Below are 27274 nucleotides of genomic sequence, written 5' to 3'. Positions count from 1 at the left end.
TTGCTTTTTTTCAGATACAGTGATAATTAGCACTCATTGGTAGACTATTAGATTATAACAATTGGAAAACACTTGTTTGATACGAGATTCTCAAAACTGATACCTATAGCTAGGATTAGTAATTTCATAGTTTTCCAACATGAATTAAGGATTGGAGACAAAATGCTTTAAATTAAGTGGTGTGGAGTAATAAAAATCACAAGATTTATTGCCACTTCATTGATTTTCAGATTTGAAAAGAACTGCTGTATTTTGAAACACCTGGGAATGCTGATACTGTGGGAACACTGTGTAAATTGAATTACTCTAAAGTTGCTATGTATCTAGATAAATTAGAAATAGTAGGCTTTTCTATAATGATATATAGTCTTTCTTTCCTTCCTTGTATTGAGATTTTAGTAATTAACTTTTGTTATACAAAAAGGCCAACTTGAATAAAGGTAGAATGTCCGTTTATTTTAATGCACTGGTTTTAGCAGTATACTTGGTTAATCCAGAGCATTTGGCTTAGACTCAACAAAAGCGAGGAAGGAAGAAAGAGGCTGGTGCTTTAGGTTTTCTTTCTTCCTTTTATTGTCAGTTCATCTATATATTATAGGCATAGTGCCCTCAATATTAGGAAAATCAATCTCCTTTTCATAACAAACTTGAATTTCAGAGTTTCCCTATCTTGGTGTGCATATACAAAGCTGTTTGTTTTTTGGTTCTTGAATTTTAAAATCCTGATAAACCCTACAATTTTCTACATTCCAAAAAGGATAAAGTTTCATACATAGTTCATTATTTTTGATGTATCAATTATTACAGCAAGTAGATTATAGTAGAAAACACAATATAGGGATATAGGAAATCCTGGATTGTTTTGGTTGTTTGGAGCCAGTAATTTTGTTTTTTTAAATATAAAAATGCTACTCCAGTGTCAGCATATAAATACATCTACATTGGCTTAGAAGCAATACACTTTATAAAAAAAAAAAACAAGAATATCTGTGTCAGTTATATTTTAAAGTTATACACTGTTTTAAGGCTATGTATTTATTCTTTAGAAAATATGACTTACATGAATATCTTCTGATGGACATAATATTGACAAAATATACACATGATATTACTTTAACAAACTGCCATGCAACAAATACACTAAGTAAAGAAGAAATTGAATATATATGACCTAATCCAATCTTGACATTTACATTGAAAATTTACAACATAACCAATACTTAAAACGTTTTTCTTATATTTGGCAGTAATTTCATTTTTTACAATTTAAATTTAAAACTTCTGAATGTGGGTTTGGTGAAACTTAGACTTTTCCCTAGTCTGTGACAACCTGAGGTACTAAACACTTTTCTCTTATTTCACTATCTTCAAAGGTAATTTTTTTGTTTCTTTTAGGATCTATCCAAGAGTTGTGTATTACAGCATTATTAGGCATGGGGTCAGCTTCCACTATGGAAACAACTCGCTTTTTCATTTTACTTTTCAAGACCTTTTGAAATTTTTGTCTAGTGAATGCATATAATAGAGGGTGAAATATAGTTGTTCCATAACCCATGACTAGAAAACATAACCTTAATTTTACTAAAAGGTCACTTGGGCCTAAACATAAAATGGTGGTATTTAAAACAGAAATTGGTGTCCAGCAGAGAAGAAAGGTAGAAATAATCAATAGAGACATTTTGAAGACTCTTTTTTGCCTTTCTCGTCGTTCTCGGTGTCGTTTCACAGCTCGCCGGAGGGCAATTATTACAGAGACTGAAGTTCTAACACCAAAGACCACATTTCTCCCACCACTGCTTTGTGACATGTCTGTAGTCTCCTGTTGTGTGGTTAGAGAAATTGTCTTTTTCTTTCTTGCCTTCTTCTTCTGCCCTGTGGAAAATCTTGTGCCTATTCGAATATTAAGAGCCTGAAGTATTTTGGTGTACGTGATTAACATTACTATGACAGTGAAAAAGAATATTGGGATCTGTACTAGCAGGTGATAATACATTCCCAGTTCAGTGTAGTACTCATTCGTACTGACACACAGAAGTGTCTTGTTTTCCCATGTATTGCTGCTTTGAAGGCTGAAAAAATTTACCTCAATAAAGGGTATCAGGAAAGAGAAAAATGAAAAAATCCAAATGGATGTCATTAGCATTACAGCTCTGCCCATTGTCAGAATTCGGTTTGCAGGCTTCACAGAGATGTCGTATCTGTCCAAAGTGATAGCAAAAACGTTGATTGCTGTTGAGACACTTGCAAATGATACACAAGCCTCGTGGAAACAGCAGATGAGAGCAGTGTTACTCTCCAGTGAAAGCAGAAGGATAACTATAGTTAAAGGAATACATCCCACACAAATTATTACATCAAGTACATGAAGATTCATTGTAATAATGTTACTGACAGAGTTGATTAAGTTGGATTTCATGCAGTAAAGTACCAGTACGGTGAGGTTGCTGCCGAGTCCCAACACAATTTCTAACATAAGAAATCCGGTGAGAGACACTTGAAAGCTTAATGGATATGATAGTGGTTGGTACATATTGGTGTTGATGTCATCAGTATCATCTCGCACTGTAATGTTAGATTCAGACTGCATGTTGATTTCCAGAATGGGAGAAAAACACATTCTTTTGGAGCAGTTGGTTTTTTCCCTAGAAAGTGAAATAGAATAAACTATTTGATATTTGGCAATTTAAAGGACTCATAAAACCTGTGTTCCTCGTAAAAAAACTTTTTATTGTGTACTTAATTTTAATTTTGGAAATTATTAATGGAAAATGTAGAATCAGGAAACTTCAGGGTTGTATTGTTTTGATGTAAAAAGGAAGTTGGATTCCCCATTTGAAGAAATAACTCTATGGGGATTACTCCTGTGTGGTTCAAAATTACTCAGTAAACTAAAAAGGTTTTCCTTATTTGGGTTTTTCACGGTTATTATTTGAGATACAGTATATTTTTGTATAATAAGAATAGCCAGTGTGCAAAACTAATTTTAGCCCAGTGTTTGAAGATTTCATTTTAAAATGTTGTGAGTAGGTGGAAAATAAATGCTATTTTAGTATGTTCCAACATAATTAGTGTAGGTGTCATTATTCCCATGAGATTTCAGATGAACAGGACAAATGTTCATTTAAAATGATAAACAGCACTGAGTACTAGTTTATTTTAAATCATTTTGTCCATGTTCTTGCTTAAAATTCATATTCAGAATTCAACAGTGTGCTTGGGGATATCTGGAGTTATTTCCCACTGAAGTAGGCAAATGACAAATATTTCATATTTCACAGTGAAAGTGTTCACTGAACTTTATAATGAGCAAACTTACAAAAATTGGAAGAAAAAGGACATTATGTTGGAGTAAAACGCCACAAACCTTGGTAAAAGAGCACTAATCACTCCTGTGAATGAATGATTTATTTTGTGACCACACCCTTTTGTATCTTATGGAAGGAGAAAATTGAAATTTAGTATCATATTAAGAAATAGCCATTTTTGAGGTGGTTCAAAATAGCATAGCAGTTGATTTTATTTGGTTAAGCAGAATTTTTAAAGTAAGAAATGAAATTTTAGTGAAAGGGAGTATCTGAAGCCCATTTTCTGAGGAGTCTATTAAAGTTACACATAAATTCCCTGTGAAATCTTTTGTATAAATCACCCAGTGTATATAATTTTGAGGGAAATTAAAAACAACCCAAACTCTTGCTAATTCATGCATATCTATATTTTAATATATAGAAGTTTAGAGTAACTTAGAAAATAATGTCTGCTTTTCTGGGCTGAAATGTCAGTAGTTAGTATAGTTAAAATATAAAATCATACAACCAACTATATTTCACATTTCAAGTACAGCATTCTGACTGCAACTCATAAACCGATTCTAAAAGCTACTAATTTTCAAACTCATGTTAGCCTTTCACTTAATGTAGCCTCTGACAAGTTTTAGAATACAATTTCATTTATGCATACTATTTTAGAGGTAGTATCTCAGAATGTAAATGATAACATTATTATTTTTTTCTTAGCTTGATATAAAGAATTATTAAAGGCATATATTCAAGTAAGGGAAGGTCTTAGCTAACACTGAAATCTTATAAGAATGGAAAATTTTTAAGTATGCCAATTTTCTGAACTGACAAATTAAACACCAGGTCTTTGTCACATCAGTTAGATTTAGAATTAAATAAAGCAGAAATGTCAAGTTAGATGATAATTAAAGAAAATGCATCTTCTCTAGAGCAAGATTCTTTCCTTTTGTAAATGTTAAACAGTGTGGTGGGATGCATGCATCTACTGACCTACCTGTTTGCTGCTGCCTTATGGGCCTTTTGGCTCACTACAGCAGTTTTTCACAGTATGATACATGATGTCATTGACAGATTTTAACATGAATTTTTACCTGACAACAGTGAAGTAGCTGTGTTTTATTTCATGTCTTGTAGGAATTCTTTCATTTTTTTCTCCAACACTTCAACTGCATGAATTGTGAGATTTAGTTGGCTGATGGATTTCTAAAGACCAGTAAAATATTTGTGTTTGTTTTGCCTTAAAAAGTCACGATCAAGAGAAACTTCCTCAAATGATAGGAATTATGTTTCCCGCTGAGGGAATATATGATGATGTCTCTTTATTTTCCAGAACATGTGAAAACAAAAAAGGAAACATAAGGTTTCTAGCTTCTAAAATGTACTTAGACATCCTTTTGTTACAAATGTAAATCTGTTTCTATTGCAGTCCTCATCATTTTGAAATGATTTCTTGATCACATAACTTGCTTTATATTGTAAATCCAGTCCATGTTCTCTTGATAAAAACCATCTGCTATTTAATTTGGTTTGTTTTCATTAGAAGAGGATACATAATTGGTCATAAAACTCAGATGGAAAAATCCTTTAGTAATAGCAGTTGATATGAATATCTGAACATTTAGTGCAGAAAATACTTGCTAAAGCTTCATTCAACTTGCTGGTAATGTATGTCATTCTTTTGGCAATCCATGTCTCATTGTTTCTTCAATAATCAGTGGCTCCACAATTCCGGTATGTTGAAATGTAAACTCCCCCTTTGAAAATGCTCACCATTTTATTTTCAGGCTTTTACAATTACATTGTTTTTCGTTTTGTGGCTATTTTATACAGCATCTTCTTAGGATGATTACTGTCGATGTGTTATATCCCAGCAGTAATGTAGACCTAGGTTCTCTGGTTTTAACTCCTTAATGTCTTAAAATCATGTATTGTAAGAATATCCTGCAGTTTGTGGTCCAGACAGCTAGGGAGATGATTGGTCAGATGCATTCTTCATATTGTCAGTTGTAATTACTGAATTAGCTGCTTTGGGCCCTTGTGAAAAAGAAAAAAAAAAAACTGGTCAAGGAATAGGGTTCCTAATAATTTCCAATTAATTGAAAGTTACTTCAGTTGCGCTTATTTAACACCACACACAGTATTTGTTATCAAAGTAAGCAGACTGTATTATTCGAGCCATAGCTTATGCATAAATTTAAGGGTTTCTTTAAATAAAACATTCTCTTTTCCTAACAAAGATTGTAAATATTATTTAATAACAGAATTAATCTTACAAATATTACCATGAAAGAAAAGATGTTTATTGTTAAACTAATTTCTGTTCTCATTTTAGAGGCTAACCTGTATTTTCAGATTTTATGAGCAGTTAGCATGCATTCAACATACTGTCATTCCCTCTTTCTTTATAATAAATCTAACTGTTTCCTGCTGTAAAATATTGTAGCTTACTTAGTTACTAGCACATGGTTAGAATTTTAACTGATTAAAACAGATTCCATGATAAAATACTGTAGATTTCCATTAATGCTGTTTATGTAGTTGAAATGTAAAAAGTAATGCAAAGTGTAACAGCAAATGAAATAATTTTCAGTGAAAATACCCAATAATAAACTTAACCTAAAATTGCATAATAGATAACAGCTAAATAGAAAACCTGATTCTTTCAAGAAATACAAACATTTTTGAACTCTTGAGAATGACTGTATTGATAACATTAAGAATATTTAGTATATCTGAAGTGACATAAAAGCTGATATCTTCATAGTGATTCAACAAAGAATATTCTTTGTATTTAACAGTTCATTCTAAAAAATTACGTTTAAAATATATCATGTTTTAAAATAAATAGATGTAAGAGGTACATGTTTAGCAATAAGTAGACATTAAGCAAATAAACTCCTAAAATTAAGGTTGAAATTTTTCAAAGTAATTTTATCCCACTATGCCAGTTCAAAAGCAGCTGTATACTAAAATAAGGAACAGTCTTACCTCCGCTAAAGATTTGATAAATTCTTGATGTAGTTGAAGCGTTTCCAGTTTTGATTGATTCATTTTGTTCACTTGTTAGTAGAGGACTGGGGGAAGAGGGTCATAAACATCTCTTCCAAAAAGACCTTAATGAAAACATGTGTCTGTACCGTGCCATTGTTTCAGCAGGACTGCTAATGTATGGAACGTGTAGTGCTGCTTAGAGGCTGCTGCAGTCTCTCACTCTTCCTACTGTGGAATCAATAGGCATCTGAAAATACATAATGAAAGTAATTTAACATACTGAAGGCTTCTTGTCTCCAGAGACAGCATTTAGATTCAGTCTTTCTAAAAAGGAATGGCACTGCTTTTCAGAGGAAAGCCTGTTCTGGGCAGCTTTTGCAGAATGACAGCCTACCTTGTCGCTTCTCTCCACTGCAGAGAGATGCAGTGCATTCACTAATTTTGATTGGTCAGTTGTGTTGAGCTTAAATTGTGCTTCATATGTATAGCAGGGATTTTTTCCCCCTCACTGTTTTATATAAGGATGCTTTTTTAAAAGACTATATTTATAAGTGGTTGTATGTTGCTCTTAAATAGAACATGAGTAAATTAGTCTTTAAAAATGTGTATTCTATTCTGGATAGTTGTTCACTTATGCTAAACATTAAAAAATACAGGGAGATGGCAGGGGGAGGGGAGCAAGAAAGAATTATATAGTAAAATGTATGTATTCTTTTTAAAGCCTTGGATAATTACACTTGAAAATATTTTAGTTGTGTATGTTTTTGGGTGAGATTCTTTGTTCTACACATAGAAAGCCGCTGCATCTTTACTGTGAACCACGTTGAATTTCAACTAGTTTGTTGGTATTCAAGTCATCTTCTCTGTGTATTCCAAATTGTTGTGAATATATCAAGGTGTTAAACATTGTTACGACTGCAGTATTCATTCATTCATTCATTCAAAGTATTAATAAGGCTTGATCTAAGGTGGTTATACCTGAAACTATTTTTTTTTAAATTTCATTGCTATTTAGCATAGTCTTAGTATGTAGAGATTTAATCATGTACATTACTTTTGAGGTTACTACTCAGTCTTCACCTCTCGTAACTCGTTTTGTTCAGTAGTTATACAGATCATGTGCCATAATATTTTATTTCAACTGGCTATCTTTCTGTTTTTAACCTGGGTACTGAGAGTTGATTGCTGTGCTTTAATATCATATGCAGCTATATGCTAATGTTATTGGGTAAATATATTGGTAAAGGAAAAAGGAAGCTAATTACATGTCTTCATAAGTTGCAAAGCTAAATTATTTTAAGATAGATATGCTGTCAAAGGAATAAAAACAATGGTATAAGTAATTTAAAATATTACTTTAAAATTAAATTTCTATTAACTGGTTACTTATAAATAGTATTCTATTTTCAATATTGAGAAAACCTTTATCGAGAAAAACTTGTTGTTTAGACTTGAGTATATAAAGTGGCTGGATTCTATATCTGTTAACAAAATAGAAGACATATTGCAAATGATTGAATTATTAGGCTATTGATCACCTATTTCCATTATTTCAGGAATTTTAGTGATACTCATTTTTTAAAAATGTATGCCAGGTTTTTAATTTTTAATTGGAATTATTCTTTATAATTTTGACAAATCAGTATACATTTTCATAATCTTCCATTGCTAGTGTTTAAGCTTCTTAGAGGCTGGCTGAGTAGTATGAGCTGTGAGTTGCATTTTCATAGAAATTGAGAGTAATGTGGTAGAAAATTGTGTCGTGAATTTCTAAAGTTTTCTTCACAGCTTTGGGTGGCAAAGCTTGGTAATGATAAAAATTAAAATAGTATGCTACTTTTCATGAATTTTGAAAATTGGAGAAAAAGATATTGTTAGAATACCAGCCATGTTGAAAGGTAGCATGTGTGTGCGCTGCAGCGCACACTCACATACACACGCACACACAGTATTATTAAAAGCTTGAAACTAAAACCAGAGAGCATTAGTTGAAACTTGTGGTAGAGATGAGAAGTTATTAACATGATGAAATATGTGTAGTGCTTTTTTTGCCAAAGAATTCAAGTATTTGCTAACATTTATCATCAAAATATTCCCATGAAGTAGAGGAAACAAAGGCACAGAGAAGTTTAATGACTTCAAAAAGTCTAGATATGTTAGTAGTAGAGCCAGTGTTAAGACTCTGCAAACCCCTCTCTACCTATAGCTTCGTCCTTTCTCTTTGGAAAATTCTGAAGGTACTTGGAACTTAAAATTGGATGCTTTGGGTTTAGTCACTAGTTATTAGCTACATGACTTTTGGCAAGCTAAGCATTCTCTAGGTCACAATATAGCTTTGCCTTTTTTAAATTGAAGTATATTTCTGTGCTTTGTTTAGCTCTCTCTGAAACAGTATTTCCGAGTTATATTCAGACCATTTTGAAAAAATAAATTGAGGATCTCTGTAAGAAATAATGACAGCAAAAAATTTCAGGTCTGAACAATGCTTTTTATTCTCTGTGCAAGTGACTTGGGGTTAAGGGTATACAAGATGTCACAAATAAATTACTTTTTATTGCATACAATGCTTAGTATAGTTTTCTTTATAAAAAGTACAAATTAGTTTGGTAATGATAAGATTCTCTGATTTCTTAGCAGGATAAGTCTAAATTCCTTTGTTTTTAATAAAAAATGAAAGTATCTAAACCCCTGAATTGAGAATCCGATTATATTATTTTCACACACAAAAAAATCAAATTACAAATGTCAGAATTTACAAAAGTTCTTATTTCCATAGCAACAAATTTTCACAGATTTGCATTTAATATATTTTGTATTCATATAGGATACCAATTTTGAAAAATATTACAGTTGGTGATTTAAAACCAAATGTTATAAAATCGTTTTATAGATTACTTATTAATTAGTTAATTACCTGGGAAAGCAATTTAACTTTCCTAGTGTTAGCTGAGCAACGAATGTGAATCTGACCCTCAAGTATCTCTATTAAAATCCTTTTTCACAAGTTGTGTTTTTGTTTTCGTTATAAATATTTTGATAGGGGAGTCTTTGATTTTTAATTTTATGTATTTGCCCCCTTAAGTTAGGACAACTCCGAGTATAAGAAAGTTATTTATTGTTCACATTTACATTGCACTATTCATATCACACCATTCTTAGCCAGCTTGTGTCTGGTTCTGCTGCTACATTTTTGGTGATGCTGAATTTGTAAGTGAAAAGACTCAACTTTGTGAAATATTGGAATTAACCACAACTGAAAGTGCTTTGAAACTATTTGCAAAGTATATATGCAAAAACAGTTTCTAATTGCTGGAAAACCACTTTTTAAATTGTATTGCTTCAAGGGTACTTTTTCATTGAATACTTAACATAGCTAACTCTCCACGCTCTCTGATGCTGGAGGCCAAGGTAGAAAGGAGTATTTCTGTTTAAAGCCAATTCAAAAATTTCATTTGGAAAAATGAAAAAAAATAAATAAAACAGAAACAAATTTCATTTGGCTTTTCAACTTAAAATTTCTTTCACAACAACTGTTTTACCAGAAAAATAGAAATGGACCATCTGCTGAAACCTCCATCAAGTGGGGAGTAGCCAAGGTAGTAGAGAGTCAACAACGTTGATGATGCATCGTCTATAAGAGAATAATTGAAAACTGGTTGTAACTGGATAAAGGACATGCATCAGAATTGTATACTCTTAATCGAAAAGCTCGCAAAGCAATCCTCCTCTTCCTTCCCTATCTTACCTAAGTTGGGCATTTAAAATTTTTCATTTAATTTTTCACAGTATGTAATTTTAAGTCATCTGTCAGCATCACATATGTTATAAAAGTAAATACATGGTATTTCTTTTCATTTTTCTCATCTAAACCTACATTTTGGACCCTGTTTCTATTACTACTACTTTTGTTTTTCCCTAATATATTACTGCTTTCTAATCTCTGTCTTTTGTCCTGCTGTTGGCATGTTTTCTTTAGGGCCTTGCCCAGATTATTACCACCCCTGCCCCCAATTTTCTGGCTTACTCTTTTGATTGCCTTATACCCTTTTTTGCATCTTTAAATATTATAGGTTTTGTTGTTTTTCTCTTATATTTCCAAAGAAGTACACAAACATGTCTGTGCTTTTTTCCCCAACACTGATTCCTCTTTCTTTTCTGTTGCTTCTTCATTTTATTCTTGTAATTCTCCTATTGTAGGTTATTATGCAGAGTCAAATTCATTTCTGTGTTCTGAAGCTGAGTCAGTTGATTATTTAGATTATACGTTTAACAGAGCTATGGCAAATCCCCTCTTCTGTGCTGTGATGAATCCTTTGCTCTGGTGGGAGATGTAGCTGAATGGCAGTCTATGACATAGTAGTCTATTATTGAAACTAGTTAGACACATAATGCTTTTGTAAGAAGGCTGCCATTCTTTATGTGTAGAGCCAGAGAACAGTAGAGTTCCACTATAAACTCAGTAATTCCACGGTACTGCACAGGGCATCCATTTGGGAAAATGGATGCATTTTGAGTTTACTAATAATGGTTAAAGTCTATGCTCACTGGTGATTTTCTTTTACTAAAATACTGCAGTGTATCTTCAGTTACTGCTACCTTCTAGTCCCCATTTAGGGGGATATGCTGTCTATGAAAAGTCTTGCTAATATCTACAAAAACTTCTGTGATTTTGGTTGATGTTGCAGAGGATTTATGGATCAATTTGGGGACATCTGACATCTTAACAATATTGAGTCTTCCAATTTATGGACATGGTATCTCTATCGTTTTTAGGTCTTATTTGATTTGTTTTCTCAGTGTATCATAGTATTTAGCTTATAGACCCTGCACATATTTTGTTATATTTATACCTAATTATTTTATATTTTTAGTGCTATTGAAGTGGTACGCAATTTTTAAAACAAAATTTCAATTGTTTAGTTTTAGTGTATAGAAATACATTTTTTTTGCATATTGACTGTGTATCCTGCAACTGTACTAAACTCGTATATTAGTTTTGAGAACTTTTCTTGTGAATTCTGTGGTATTTTCTGTACAAGTAATGTCGTCTGCAAATAGAGACAGTTTACTTCTTCTTGAACCATGTGTAACTTTTACTTCTTTTATTGCCTTATTGTACTGCCTGCACCCCTGGTATTAGATTTGATAGAAATGTGTTGGGAGAAGCAATCTGCCCTCTGCCCTGAGCATCCCTAAAGGCCTGGGGCATGCTGGGTATTGCTGGGCATGCTAAGAATGAAAAGACCTGACTGCTCTTTCTTGGTCCATTTCTCAGGGTTGTGTTTGAACCTAGCAACCTTGAGAAGTGCAATAATTCCTCAAAGAGCAGACTTGCTTCTGCTTATTATAAAAATGGTTTATTGCCCAGCCTAGTGTTCTTCAGCTGTGATAAAAACCCACTGTATCCAGAGTATACATCTAGGCCCCTCTGCCAGGAGGACTTGGATGGGATGGTGAACTGTCACTGACCTGATCCCTCATACTGCTTGCTGTGTTTTGGGTCCTTTGCCACTGATCCAGACCTCTTAAGTCTTCTGCCAGCATACATGACAGAAATAAGCTAGCTTTGTAGCTTGCAAGTAGGGTAAAATCCTAGACCCTTCATGATTTTTGACAATTTGGCAACAAGGACAGGATGTTGACTGAAAATGGCTTCCTATGAAAGAGAAGACAAGGGCCCTTGTGGGCGGGTTTCGAGGATATGAGATCCAGCAGCTAGTACTCTTACTTAAGTGGTGGGCTAGGAGATCCCCTAGTGACTTCCCTGTAAATGAGTTTTTAGAGGCTAAGCAGTGAGAGAATTAAGCAAAGCTACCCAAATGGTATTTGGATTGTTGGTCACCCTCTAGGCTGTAGGAAGAAAGACTTACTACATCAATGAGGCAGCAGAGCTCTGGGGCTAGGCAAAAGGCAGTATGGCTGTAGCTGCTGAATCAGGGGCTCTACAAAGCCAAAATAAAAGGCATCAGCATTGAGAATGCAAAGCGTTTGGTGGACTGAATACATTACAAGTTCATTTGTTGAGTCCAAATAGGCAATCACCTGAGATTAAACGTAGATACAGAGTCTTGCTGATTGGTCCAGAGCTACTTATTCCCTTTGTGCCCTCTGATTCCTCTCTCCTCCTCTGCTGTAACATCAGCTCCTTAAAATATAGGCCAAGTATGGTAGAGGACCTCAAGGAAGGGGAGGAATTCAGACTTTTATAGCTCTGTTGGATAGAGGTGCCCAAGCACCATCCAGCATCCTGTGGGGAGAAAGCATGGTAGGAAACAGGAGGCTGAAGGCACTGAGGACTGCAGGGTGGAGCTGCTGCAGCATACACAAGGGCAAATTAAAGACCCCTAGGCTCAGGGGCTTAAAGGAGCTCGGAGGCAGGAAAGAGAATGCAGCACTGACCCTGGGGCATCAAGCCAAGCAGAAGAAAGAAGAGCCTCCCACTACCTCAGCCCTCTTCTGCAGATTGGCCTCCCGCACTTCCCTGTACTCCCCCTGCTCACAAAATAATGTCATCTCCTGGGAGCTATGGCTGTAGTCCCTTTTGTGTATGTGTTAAATTACTTGGTTTGTGTTCCTGCAGGGGGGGAACACTCAAATTGAAGAAAAAGGAAAGTGTGGGCGGAGCCTCTGGATTTATTCAGTATACTGTTCTGGCTTTCTCTGCCAAGTGTATACTTGGTATTGACATTTTTTACATGCTTATATTGTGAATGCTTATGAGTTCACAGAAGAGTCTCCCATTCATGGATTCTGGCATGTCCCCTCCCCAGTGATCCAGCACAATATATCATCCCAGGAGGAAAGAAAAAACCCACAGCTTTAGTTAGACTCTGTGGCTGCTGAAGAACTCAGGCCATCTCTTAGTACAGCAGTGCCACCTGCCTGACCCAGCTACCAAGTGCACCTCTTTTGAACACGCCTACTGTTAAGATCTTTTTAAAACCAAACACCTGACCCATAGATGCCTTGTGACTCTCTCACTGATGTCACCATTTTGAGGAGGGTTAACTTGTACTTGAATACTGACAAGGAAAGGGCCCAATAGACTTCAATGATCAAATGAAAATAGTTTGTTCAGGGGCCCAGCTGGCCCTGGCTTTGCATGAAGGCGTGGAAGCGAACCCTTTTGGTGAAAACCTTGTCTTTCATTCCACAAACCACTGGCTCAGTGGTGCCCTTGATTCACAGAAGTTCCTCTAAATACCAGGGCCTGGTTCATGATAGTTCGGCCAAGTTAAAGTTGATGGTATCCATTGTGCTGCGGCTGCCGTCCAACCTCAGTGCCGGCTGCAGGAAACCCAGAGTGGACATGATGCTTCGTCTCCGTTCTTGTAGCTCTGACCACTGCTCCCCTTGATTAGCATTCTTACATTTTTCCTGACTCTTGGGCTGTTGCCTGAAATATAGCCTTCAGGTGTACCACTTATAAGGTAGATTAAGGACCTGTCTCTTTGAGCCTGCAAACTGTGGAAACAAATTGCAGCCACTGGTCAGTTTGGGTCATGCAAGCCTGTGCATCTCAACTGCTGCTGTTTCCACTTGGATCCATTATCAAAAATAGCAACGTATCATCATAATATACTGAGTAACCGTGATGCTCTGGCTTTCAGGAAAGAGGATTTCTCAATGTCCCTACCCTACTTCCACTTCTAGTGGAAGTCCTTTCCTCCCCTAGGTCTGCAGGGTTTTTTGCTGTTTCCTTGTCCTAGCTTGAATGGGTTTTCAACAGTGTTCAGAAAATGAGAGGGTTTGTTGCACTCCATCAGTGGTTTTAGGCTTTTGTTCCCACTTGTGTTAGACATGGTTGAAAGGATCCAGGCTGCCCTCCATGCCTTTCTCTCAGTGGCTGCTGTTCTCCTCTCCAGGCCTGCACCACCAGGGATGCTTTGTCAGGCCTCTCACTCTGTACCTGGTCTTGTTTTGTGCGAACCAGGTGAGGTCTGTGAAGAAGAACCCATGAATGGATATACTGCCTTCCCTTTGTGTTTGTGACCTCCATGAGTTCTGTATTTTCTTTGTAGCACGCATTCAGCCTTTAGCAATTCTTTAACAATTTTAGCTGAACTATTCTTACTGGTGTCCAGTATTGTCTTCCCCAGGTGCTCAGGTGCTCATGTCCCCTCCTGTCCTTCAAGGTAACCTCTATTTCCTTAGTTTGAGTTGATTGGTTGCGCTACAATCTCAGCTTTCCCAGCAGCTGTTTACCATGATGATATAGATTAATTCCATGACCCTACTTGGTCATGGTACATTACCCTTTTAGATACTGCATGATTTTATTTGCAGTTATTTTGATGAAGTATTTTGTCTCTGTTTTTAGGAGGATATTGGTTTGTCTGTCTTTTATTGTAATGTTTTTGTCTGGTTTTGGAATCAGGGCAATAATGTTGGAATTATTAAACGAGTTGAAAAATGTTTCTCCCTTTAGTTTTAAGAAAGTTTAAGATCAGAACTAGTTCTTACTTACCTATTTGACAGAATTTAATACAGCATACATGTGAGCCAGGAGGTTTTATGTTGCCTCAAGCTTCTAATTACAAATTCAAAAAATTTAATAGGTAGTGGATTCCGATTTTCTATTTTTCTTGTGTCTGTTTTAGTGATAAGTATCTTTCAAGTATATTGTTTTATCACTTAATCTGCCAAAATAATTAGCATTAATTTGTTTTTAACATTTTCTTATTACATTTTAATATCTGTGGGATAGGTACTGATACTTTCTGTTTCATTACTGATGTTGGAAATTTGTATCTTTTTTCTTGCTCATTTTGCCTAGAGGCTTATCAGTTTTACTATATTTCAATTTTTTAATAACCAGCTTTCATTTTCATCGTTCTTCGTGAACAGTGTTCTTATTGTTCATTTTCCATTTTATTGATTTCTACACTTACCTTTAGTATTTCCTTTCTTTTACTTTGGTGAAAGTTTCTTTAATAGCTTTAAATCCATTTTTGTCAAATAATGTACTCAGTATGGCTTTACCTACATCCCACAAATTTGATTGTGTTTTATTTTTTGTCACTCAGTAGGTTCTCTAATTTTCTAATTTCCATTATATTTCTTTGCTGACACATGGGTTATTTGAAAGTGTTTTTCAGTTTCCAAATATTGGGTGATTTTTCTAAATTTTGTTAGTGATTTCAAATTTAATTCTGTTAGGATCAGAGAACATATTCTGTACACTTTCAGTTTTTAAAAAATAATTTCAGTTTATTTAATGACTCAGAATATGTGCTCTTAAAAATAATGTTTTCTCCCATTGTTTTGGGCATAGTGTTCTATAAAATGTCAAAGTCGTCAGTTCAATTGATAATATTGTTCAAGCCTTTTCTTGCCTTACTGTTTTTTTCTTTATTTGTATTATTAGTCTTTTGCTGAAGGTAACTTTTTACTGAAAGAGGAGGTAGGAAGTTCCCAACTATAATTCTGAATTTATCTATTTCTCCTTTGACTTTTTCCAGTTTTTGCATCATGTATTTTTATTGGATGCATGCATATTTAAGTGCATTATGAATTATATGTCTTTTCTCCCAGTAGTATTGCTTGTTCTGATGTCTGCTTTGTCTGATATCAATGTAGCTACTCCAGGTTGTTTTCATATGGTTTACATCATACATATTTTCTCAATCTTTTATTTTTAACCCTTTGTTTTTATTTTTAAGGTGTGTTTTCTGTAGATAATACTTTGTTTTTGCTTTTCTTCCATTCTGATTTCTTTTAATAGTGCAGAGCATTTACATTTAATATAATTTTCCATATGGTTAGGTTTCAGTCCTCCACATGGCATTTTTTTTTCATTTTTCATTTTTATTAAATAGAATTGTTACAATTTGACTACACATATACAATATATTGCATATAATACATTACACAATATACTGCACATTTTAACAAATTTACATATGTGTACCGTTCATTGTTTCTAAGAATGTTTAGAGCTTTAGCTTTTTAAACGTACATAGTTATCAAAGGAATGAATCCAACCACAAAATAAGAATTAATTCAAAAGGAAAAATACCCCCGCTATTAACAGCAACATTCTTTATAATTACCAAGGTATGGAAGCATCTTAAGTGCACATCAATAGATGAATGGATAAAGAAGACGCAACATATATATGTAATGGAATAACTACCCATAAGAAAGAGGGACATTTTGCCATTTGCGGCCTTTTATTCACTTTTTTTTTTCTTTTCACTTCAAAAACCAGAATTTTGTAACTGGCGTAAACATTTCCATTGCATCAAAAACAACGAAGTACCTAGAAATGAACTTAACCAAGGAGGTTACCTATACTCCTAAAAACTGTACACCATTGATGAAGGAAATTGAAGATGATATAAAGAAATGGAAAGATATCTTGTGCTCTTGGATTGGAAGAATCAACATTATCAAAATGCACGTGGCATGTGTTTTATGTGTTCTTTTTTTCATATTTTCTTCCTTTTCTACTTCCTTTTGGTGAGGAGTTTCTGCTATTCCGTTTTGCTATTCCAAACAGAATAGTAAAACTGGAATAGTAAAAATGACTATTTTTAGTCATTAATGAATAAACAAAATGGAAGAGTAGTCTATTGGTTTATTAACTGTATCTTTTAGATTTCTTTTTTTTAAACATTTTTTATTGATTTATAATCATTTTACAATGTGTTAAATTCCAGTGTTCAGCACAATTTTTCAGTCATGCGTGGACATATACACACTCATTGTCACATTTTTTTCTCTGTGAGCTACCATAACATTTTGTGTTTATTTCCCTATGCTATACAGTATAATCTTGTTTATCTATTCTACAATTTTGAAATCCCAGTCTATCCCTTCCCACCCTCTGCCCTCTAGATTTCTTATTTTAGTGATTCCTTTAGATTTTATGATACACATAGTTAACTTACCACAGTCTTTTTATGAGTAATAGACCATATCACATATAATGTTAGATCCTTACTATAATATCACTTCCTTCGGCTGTCTTCCATCTTATGTGCTATTTTTTAAAAAAGTTTACTTCTACTTACATTATAAACTTCAAGTAGATCTTTACTATTTTTGCTTTAAACAGCCAATTATCATTTAAATACATTTTAAAGATAGTTTATATTTATGCATATATTTATAATTTTTGACACTTTCTTTTTGTACATCAGAGATTCTGGTATTTTCTTCTAATCTGAAGAACTTTGACTTTTTTTTTGTAGTACAGGTTCTCTGGCAACAAAGTCTGCTTTTGTCAAAGATGCGTTCCTTACATCTTCATTTTTTACTTGTTTTCACTTTGTATTAGAGAACTATATTGACCTTTTTTCATCATTTAAAAATAATTTTGTTGTTTTCTGTATACATAGTTTCTGATGAGAGGTCTGTAATCGATATTATCTCTGTTCATTGCTATGTCTTTTTACCTCTGGCTGTTAAGATTTTATTTCATTGTTTCCATAGTTTTTTTTTAATGATGTACCTAGGTGTGGTTTCTTTGTGTTTGCCTTCCTTTGGGTTTACTTATATTCTTGGATCTGTGTTGTTGCTACTGCTTCTGCTGTTTGTTGTTTGGGGATTTTTTCATCAAATTTGAAAAAAATTCCATTCTTCAGGTACTTTTTCTTTCTGTCATCTTTTCTTCTGGGACTCTGATAACATGTACTTTTGCTCTTGGTATTGTCCCACATATTATTAAGGCTCTGTTTGCTCATGTTTTGTAACTTTAGTTTGGGTAGTTTTGTTGGCTCTGCTTTTAGGTTCATTAATCTTCTCTTTCATAATGTCTGATCTGTACTGAGCCCTCTCAATGAATTTTTCAGTTCAAATACTGTGTTTTTCAATTCTGAAAGTTTTATTTGATCAATTTTTTATAGTTTCCATTTTCTCTTCATTGTGTTCATATTTTTCTTTAAATCAGTGGACATAATTAAAATAGGTATTTTAAGATCTTTATTTTTTAATTCCATCATCTTTTTGCACCTTGGTATTTCTGATAATTTTTGATTGGATACTGGCCTTGTGTTTGAACACTGTTAATGGATTTTTTTTTTCTTTTTGGTCTTTCTTTAATGACAGTTGTACTTTGTTCCTTCAGGTAGTCAAGTTACTTGTGGATCAACTTGATTCTTTTGAGATTTGTTTTTAGGCTATTTTGGGCAGCTTTAGAGGAACCATTACTCTAAGACTAGTTTAGCCTTACCATTAAGGTATGATCCTTCATAGATCCATAATGAATTGTGTTCAATGCTATCTACTCATTTTGGCTTTCTAAGCTGGAATATCTTGGGGTGCTCTCTCTGTGAGCTCTGAGAGTTGATCAGTTTGCAAGCTTTCTGGTAGTTCTTTGCCTGGCCTCTTTGAGTCTTACCATATTTATGTATAACATAATAGTCCTTTGAAGACTCAAGAACCCCTATGTAGAAATTTCTGAAATTGCTTTTTTCCTTAGCTTGCTTTTTTTCTGCCTCAGCTGGCTGCCTCAGCCTTCCTTAACTCAGATTTGTCCCTTCAACTCGTCTAGACACATTATGCTTTACTAAGGTTTTCTCTTGTGTTGTAGGGGAATGTGTACATAGGCAGAAAGCCTGGACAGTTATAGAGTTCACTTCATTTATTTTCCAGGGATCACAGTCTTGCACTCGCTGTTGTCTAATATCTGAAAATAGTATTTTCATAAACTTTGTCCAGTTTTCTAGTTGTTGGGGTGAGTCCTGTACCAATTACTCTCTTGGGTAATAAGCAGAAGTTCCAAATTTGCTTTAAAAACTAAATATCCTTGAATTTCCTTTAGTGATTAATTATGAACCATCTTATGGCATACCTTTTATTGCTGTCTTAAAATTATTAAAATCTTTGATTTTTACTTTTATGCCTAATTTCTTAAGTTACAGTCTAATAATAAGCTGATAATATTTTGTGTCATGTAATTCAGATTCTTTGCACTTAAGATATTTGCCCAGCACAATTTTCTTTTGTAAGTACCTCTATTATTTTTTTTTCCCTATTGGAGAAAAAGATAACACTGTTGGAGAAGAGATCATATTGCTATATATATTGATGCTTTTGCAAATTCATGTCTTCTAATCTCTAGTCATTTCCTCGCCTCCCAGGTGCTATAAGATAGACCAGGGATTGACAAATCCCTTTCTGTGTAAAGGGCCAGATGGTAGATATTTAGGCTTTCTGGGACACATATAGTCTGTGTTACATACTCTTCTTTGTTTTATTTTCTAACTGTTTAAGTGTATAAAAACTATTCTTAACTTGAATGTTTGGTCCAAAGGCCTTAGTTTGATCACCCTTGACATAGACCATCACAACTTTGTTCAAGGCTTCCTCTCTGTCAGTTTTACCAAAAGACCTTCCTTTGTTCTTCATAGGAAAAACCAGGCTCGTCAACTTCTTGCTTCCTGTGTCAACTTCTTGCTTCCTGTTTATCCCATCTAAAAGTTTATCAAATTCTTTAGTACAACTTAATAAGAACAACAATTAAAAAAAAACCCAATCCAAAAATGAGCAGAAGACCTAAACAATCAATTCTCTAATGAAGACATTAAGATGTCCAATAGGTACATGAAAAAAATGCTCAATATCATTAATTATCAGAGAAATGCAAATCAAAACTACCATGAGCTATCACCAGTCAGAATAGCCATCATTAAAAAGTCCACAAATGATAAATGCTGGGGAGGATATAGAGAAAAGGGAACCCTCCTACAGTGATGGTGGGAATGTAGTTTGGTGCAGCCATTATGGAAAATAGTGTGGAGTTTCCTCAAAAAACTAAAAATAGACATACCATATGATCCAGCGATCCCACTCCTGGGCATATATCTGGAGGGAACTCTAATTTGAAAATTTACATACACCCCAATGTTCACAGCAGCACTATTATACAATAGCCAAAGCATGGAAGCAATCTAAATGTCCGTCAACAGGTGACTGGATAAAGAAGTTGTGATATATTTATACAATGGAATACTACTCAGCCATAAAAAAGAGTAAAATAATGCCATTTGCAGTAACATGGATAGACCTGGAGATTGTCATTCTAAGTGAGGCAAGCCAGAAAGAGCAAGAAAAATACCATATGACATCACTCATGGAATCTAAAAAAAGGAAAAAAAGAGGACCCTAAGGAACTCATCTACAAAAGAAACAAACTTGCAGACATAGTAAACAATCTTACGGTTACTGGGGAAAGGGGATGGGAAAGGATAAATTTGGGAGTTTGAGATTTGCAAATGTTAACCACTATATATAAAAATAGATAACAGATTTCTTCTGTATAGGACAGGGACCTATATTCAATATCTTGCAGTAACCTTTAATGAAAATATGAAAATACATATATGTACATATATGCATGACTGAGACATTACACTGTACACCAGCAATTGACACATTATAACTGTACTTAAAAAATAAAAAGGATCTTCAGTTATTTGTCTACCTTTCATTTTGTGCCAAGTGAAGCATGTATGCATATTCTTTCATTTAAGCCTGAACCTACTGTATGGATTCCTGCTTTCATTCTTTTCCAAGTTCATTTACACCTTGTTCCATTTTGCTCTCTTATGTATTATCTTTCCTAATTCTTCCAGTGGTACTCTGTCAACATGTGCATATTTGTTACTTATCCTGCTGTTTTAAATTTTGTATTTATGACATCTTAAAATGTTGATCTTTAGGAAAAAATTCCAAACCACCAGAATAGTTTTCCTTAGGTACTTTTAGTTGAATTTAAACTGAAAAGTAAAAAAATTGCTTTTAGACTATAATATAGTTTATACATATAAGGTGCTTTTATGATACATACTCATTTCTTAATTTTGGTCATGTTTTTCGTCATTTTATAAATTTAACAGCCACCCCCCCCACCAAGTAACAACATAATAAGACTAATGAATTAGAACATGTCAAGCAAAAATGTTCTGTTGTAGTGAGGGATATAGTTCTCTAAAAGGAAAAACATCATGTACAAGTTTTTTTTTTTTTACTTAGAAATCAGACTACATCTAGGCACATTGTGTTGCAGGCATCACCTCACAAATCTGCCAACGCATGTCCTTTCTGAGCTTCAACACAGCTGTTGTCCCTAGCAGTCTCTCTTCTCTCCTCTTCTTGGTAGTGGTTTGCATTGGTGTTTTGGTTTATGATAGGGAAAGAAAAAATAAAAAAGAATCCCTTCCTCATTTTTCTTATGATGTTATGGGTTTTAAAAAAAAACAATAATGTGAGTCAATTAGCAGTGACTTCTGGATTATTCTCATACTAAGAAACATGAAGGGCATTAGGTGTTTTAAATATAGATGAGTCCATTTATATTAAAAAATAAACTTTAAAGAATAAACTTACTTCTGAAGAATAAAGACACATTTAAAAACTACATGTTCTTACAACAGTTTGTTCTATTCTTTTTTCTGTAACACAGTTATTCCTCCCCCGCTCCCCACACAACAGATTTGTAATGTAAGAATAGAATCGTGGTTCAGCCTGCAACTCCCAGAGGTAAAACACACAGTACTAGACTTCCATCTGTAGGTTTTACTTTTCAGATTTCATGTCATTTTTTGAGTTAAATTCAAATTTGAAATCATCTTAAGCTTTCAAGGACTGTATTTATGTTAAGTTGTTGTCTAAAGTGGCTACATCATAGAGTAGTTGTTTATCCTCTGTGTTAAGACTATTTATGTTGTTAGATGCAGTTATTCTTTGATTAATCTTTTGCCATCACATATACTACAATTTCGCTTTTGTCGTCACGTATACTATAATTTGGCAGTGCTCTGTGTCTTGAATTTTAATTGCTTGCTTTCGTCTGATTTGATTAGTTTGATGATGATCTTGAATTTTCCTGTCCCTGCCTCTTTTTGATGGATATACAATAGTATCACTTATAAGTGTTTTATCTATTTGAATAAATTTCTAAGATTTGTTTTTACATATGTAAATATAACTCAGAATTCAAAATTGAAGAAAAGTGCTAAATGACCTGAAAGGATTCATAATACAATAATTTAATACTTTAAACTGCATATTTGACATCACACTTGGATTTGAGAGTATTTGAGCCTAGAATAAAGAAACATAAATTTATTAGTATCATAATAGATGTGTCAGACATTTCAATCTGTTGAATCACAGATGAACTCTTACTTTTATACTCTTAGTAGAATCCAAATTTATGCTGTGCTATTTTTTTTTTGAACATGTGATGTAATGAAGATATTTCAGATAAGTTAAAAATACAGTTGTTTTCACTAGCTTTAGAAAAGAAACCAGTCAAAGTGCTATCACCATGACTTATATTACCTGGGACAGTTGCTCTGTGAAAACATTAGATAATTTCACATTTAAGGTTTTAACTGTTTTTCACTTGTCTTGGAAGATTCCTTGACTTAAAGCTGATTTGTTTATTTGCTGAGACAAGAATATAAACACATGTTAGAGTTGCTGATGCTCAGGGTGTCATTTAGTTGTTGCTGATGCTCAGGGAGTCATTTAGTTAATATGTGAGCCTAGCCCTGCCTGCTTTCCTAGTCTCATCCTTGTCAGTTCTCTGTATTTGTCTGATTTTCATTAATGATATCGTGTGTAATAATTCTCATGAGTCATATATAATAACTAGGGAATTCTTAAAGTTTTTATCATTTACATTTTTGAATGTACTATCATTAATGTGGGAGATTTTTCTCTTCTGCTTTCAGCTGTAATTCTTATTTTTATGTTGCCAAGACATGACTGTTGTTCAGGGAGTTATTTTAAATGAAATCAAAATCACCATAGGAAGGTCTGATCATTCAGCTAGTCATTTAATGTATTTATCCAGTACATTCTGTGTGTCAGATGGTGCATAAAGCACTAGGGAAACAGTGATAAATAACAAGTTTGTGGTTTAGTAAGAGAGACAAATAAATACACCATGATAGTACAGAGTAAGTACAGTACTAAGGGTTCAGTAGGAGATGCTGTGGAATCAGAGGGGCAGTTATCTGGAGGGAGATGACTGGGAAAGCTTTTCAGAGGAAGTAAGTAAGGTGAGATATGAATGATACTCAGGTATCTGCCAGATCAATGGGATGGTGAAAGTATACCAGAGAATAGAGACAGCCTTTTCTAGAAGAAGTTAGAGGAAGGGAAGACAAAGAAGAGGATGGGGAAGTGGTGAGAGTTGGGGCCAGATGGTAAATATGAGCCATGTTAGACAACTGGAACTTTTAGAGGAGAAAAATGACGACTCCAGTAAAAGCCTTTATGTAAGAGAATAACATAATCAGACTTGCATTTTAAAAAGATCACTGGATGGCAGTGTTGGGTGGATTGGAAGGTTGGGAACATAATTAGATACAGGGAAACCTAGGATGTTAGACAAGAGTTGATGGTGGTAAGAATTATTGGAGTATTGAGGGTGGACCAAATAGTAGGATCCATTTTAAGGATGTGTAGAAGCATCGAGATTTGGTGAGAGGAGTAGGGCTATCTTGATAAATTAACAGGATAGTAGGGCTATTCACTGAGTTATGGCCCTTGGTTTTGTGGGGGGGTGATTCTAAGTGTATGCTGGGACACGTTGAATTTGAAATGCTTGTTGGACACCCAAGTGCAAGTATCTAATAGGGAACTGTTTTTATGGATCTGAAGTCTAAGAGAAAAAAAGACACAACAAGATACAGATATGAAAGTTATTTCCACATATAGATGGTGATTGAATGTGAAGAGGTATGGAGTGGGATCCCCCCGAGGGAGTGGAAATGGGACTGACCCCTGAGAAATTATAATGTGTAAGGGATGGGTATAGGAAGAGAAGACCACAGAGAAAACTGAGAGACAATAGCCAGAGAGGTGGGAGGGTAAGCTATGATGGAAGCTAAGAAAAGAGAGTTTTAATGCTAGAAGTAGTCGATATTGTAAGATATTGCTGAGACTTCAAATAAAAGAGTGAAAAGTGGCCTTAGGATTGTGGCCCCCACAGAAAGTAGTTGACTTCAGCAAGCAAAGCCACTGAGATCAAGTGAACACTGGTGTAAGAGCATTTTCCGTAGACCCCTTCAATGGAGAAGTAATTTCAGTTGTCAGTGCAATAATAAAGCACTTCACATTTGACAGGGAGGGGTATCAGAATAAAATAGTTTGTGGAAAATTATTTTTTGAAGACTATAATTAGAAAAAAAATCTAATTCTTGAAATGCTGTAACTTGAAAATTTACAAAAGAGAAAGAGGAATAGGTGTCATAAATATAGTTTGAATTTGAAATAGCTAGGGTTTAATCTAAACTACCAATTACTAGGACTTTCCTTTTGTAGATAATAATATCTTATTGACAGGATTTAATAAAATAATATATGAAAATGTTTAGCATAATGCCTCACCAGTGTACATGCGTGTATATAAATATGTGATATATTGAACACCTTATATATAACTGCATATACTGGTTAATAATTTCAGGGCACTTCTTCCCTTGGTTATTTGCTGTGTAAGAAATTAGTAAAAAGTTCAAGACAAAAACATTTGTTAAATCACACTGTTTCTGGGAATGTGGTAGGCGGAATAATAGCCCTCTAAAGACGTTCATGTTGTATTTCCTGAAACCTGTGAATATGTTACATAACAAAAGAGACTGGGCAAATATGTGTAAGAGTATGGACCTTGAGATGGGGAGATTACTTGGATTATCTGGATGGGCTCAGTTTAATACATGATCCCTTTGAAGTGGAGAACCTTTCCCAGCTGAAGTCAGCAGAGCATCTAAGTCATCCATGTCCTGCTTAATCCTTTTTCAGATGCCTTGTCCTTGAAATTGTACAAAAGTTCCTTTCCTTATCTAGCAGGTATTGCATTCACTCAGTTCAGGGGTCACAGTGTGGTACAGAGGGAAAGAATCTTATTAAATTAATGTAATGGTAGGGTTTTCATTTTGAGGAGTAGTTTGAATTTAAAAGTTCAGTTAATTTACTAAATAAATCCCTGACTGATGGAATTTAAAATGTCTTAGTGAAGTGAATAGCTTTGGGCAGTGGGAGAGACTTTTCAGCATTAGTCATTAAAATTTAGCACATATGGTTTAAGCAAATGCCAGAAAAAATACACAAGTAATATGCTGTGAAAATTCAGAAGATAAATTATTTACAGTTTGGGAGAAGATGTTTTGTGTAGTTAGCACTAAAGATAGAGTTTTATTGGGATGTTTGGAAATTGGGACTGTGCAAACATTTAGGGTTAGAGGAGAATGGTTACTATTTTAGTTTGACCAAAATGTAAGCTCTAGATTACTGGTTAAATATAGTGGATTGAATGCACACCTTTATTTCTGCCTCCTTATTAAAATTCACTAAAATGACAATAAAAACCTAAAAAGCACAAACTCACAAGGCTACAGAATGCAAAAAGAAATAGAGCAGGTGAGAGAAATTAAAGAATTTTGCAATATGGAAAGCAGATAAATGAGGGGTAATTGAATTATTGAAGTGTAGAAAGTAGAAACATAAATACCTGCAAAGGAGGAAGCCAAGGAGAAGCAGGTCACCCTGCGGAATTCTGGAAGGGCTCAGAATCAGAGCATCATAGCTCTTGAAGATGGGATAAAGGATGGGACTGAAAAAAGGGAATATGTTGAATTTCTTACAAGCTGTCACTCACTGAGAACTTTGAGGAAAGCTGTTTGGTGTTGGAAAATTGGTGCACTGACTGGTAATATTCTCTTTATTAGCAACTAAACATACCCTAACATGCATGCGTATGGTCATTTGAAGGTTAGCAGGACAGACCATAAAAAACTGTGAAGTATATGGTTGCTCTAACTCTAGAAAAGATGGAGGAAAATGAGCACTCTTTAGTTCCCTGTGGGTAAATCCTTTCTCCTCCCTAATCTCCTCTCCTCTCACTTTGAGCCCTGGGTTTTCTCTTATCAGAATCTGTTTTGATTGAAGTGTTTGCATGGTGAGTCTCCTCTCTAATTGTGTGTTACAAGACTGTAATCTTGTTAAAGCATTTCTTGGCTCATCTATCATGATAATAGCCACAAATGTATTTGACTCACTTTGTGTGCATGTATGTATGTGTGTCTAATTAACAGGGGAAACTGCTATTTCCTTCCTGCTTTTCTACCCTGTTTTGCTCTCTGCTTTCTACTGAGCATATACATACACATACTCCATTTTGCTGCTTTTTCAGGAGGAAGAACTAAAACTAGGTTGTCTTGTAGCTGCCAGACGTTTTAATTCTTTAACTGATTTCTGAGAGACTGCAGAATTAAGACTTATGAGAATTAACCTTCTGGTAATTAATTCATTCAAACAAGCATTAATTGAAGTTCTCTTGTGTCTTAGATATTGCTCTAAGCACTGTGGATACAACAACCAAATTTTCTGCTCCCAAGGAGATTATGAGAATGTTTTATGGGGCAGTTCGACCATGTAAATAAATACGTGGTGCTATTTACTGATACAAAGAATACTGAGGGAAGAGCTGGTTTATGGGGGAAATAACAATTCATGTTAGACACACTAAATTTCAAATGCCTTTTAGCTCCCCCAGAAGAAGTGATTTGAGTTACGGAATTCATGATGGAGGTTAGGGCTGAGAATATAAATTTGGGGTCAGTATGTGTGGATGGTAATGACCCTAGAAACTGAGCTCTTTACCAGCAGGAGCATAGGCCTCTTTTCTTGGCTCCTTGTCCACAGTCTCTCCCCTTTGCTTAGACTCCCGCTCTCCTCCTCTCCCTCTTCCTCCTCTTCCTGCGGCTGCTCCTCCTCCTCCCCTTCCCGTCTCCTCCTTTTTTCCAGGCTGTCTCATTTTTAAATACCATTTTGGTACAGAACTTTCTCTTTAGCTCAGTTTTTCAGATTCTGGTAAAGTACAACCCATTTCGAATATACCCTCATCCAGTCTCCCATGCCTCATACTTTCCAGTCCATTACCATCTGGTAATTTTACTAAGGCTTACTAAGAGTTCAGAATGGCATTTTCTCTGGCCTCACCACTCACTGTAAGCCTTTACTTTCCA

General features: G+C 34.6%; 2 protein-coding genes across 3 annotated transcripts in view; one reads left to right on the top strand and one right to left on the bottom strand.

Annotated features, from left to right (window-relative positions):
- COG5 (component of oligomeric golgi complex 5) overlaps nt 1-27274 on the top strand; it is a 238230-nt gene that overhangs the window by 57589 nt on the left and 153367 nt on the right. The window lies entirely within an intron of this gene.
- On the bottom strand, nt 1019-6674 carry GPR22 (G protein-coupled receptor 22). 2 transcript variants are annotated; one of them, XM_006198514.3, is made up of 3 exons: nt 6285-6674; nt 4388-5330; nt 1019-2642 (listed from the first exon to the last, which is right to left on the bottom strand). In XM_006198514.3, exon 3 carries the CDS (start codon nt 2615-2617, stop codon nt 1316-1318), a length of 1302 nt encoding a protein of 433 aa, XP_006198576.1. In that variant the 5' UTR covers nt 2618-2642; nt 4388-5330; nt 6285-6674; the 3' UTR covers nt 1019-1315. The 2 variants fall into 2 exon arrangements, with proteins under 2 accessions (XP_006198576.1, XP_072821540.1); XM_072965439.1 differs by lacking the exons at nt 4388-5330; nt 6285-6674 and adding an exon at nt 4291-4361.

This window comes from Vicugna pacos, chromosome 7 (genome assembly GCF_048564905.1).
Source record: "Vicugna pacos chromosome 7, VicPac4, whole genome shotgun sequence".
Taxonomy (NCBI): Eukaryota; Metazoa; Chordata; class Mammalia; order Artiodactyla; family Camelidae; genus Vicugna; species Vicugna pacos.
This window is presented reverse-complemented; position numbering and strand designations above follow the sequence as displayed.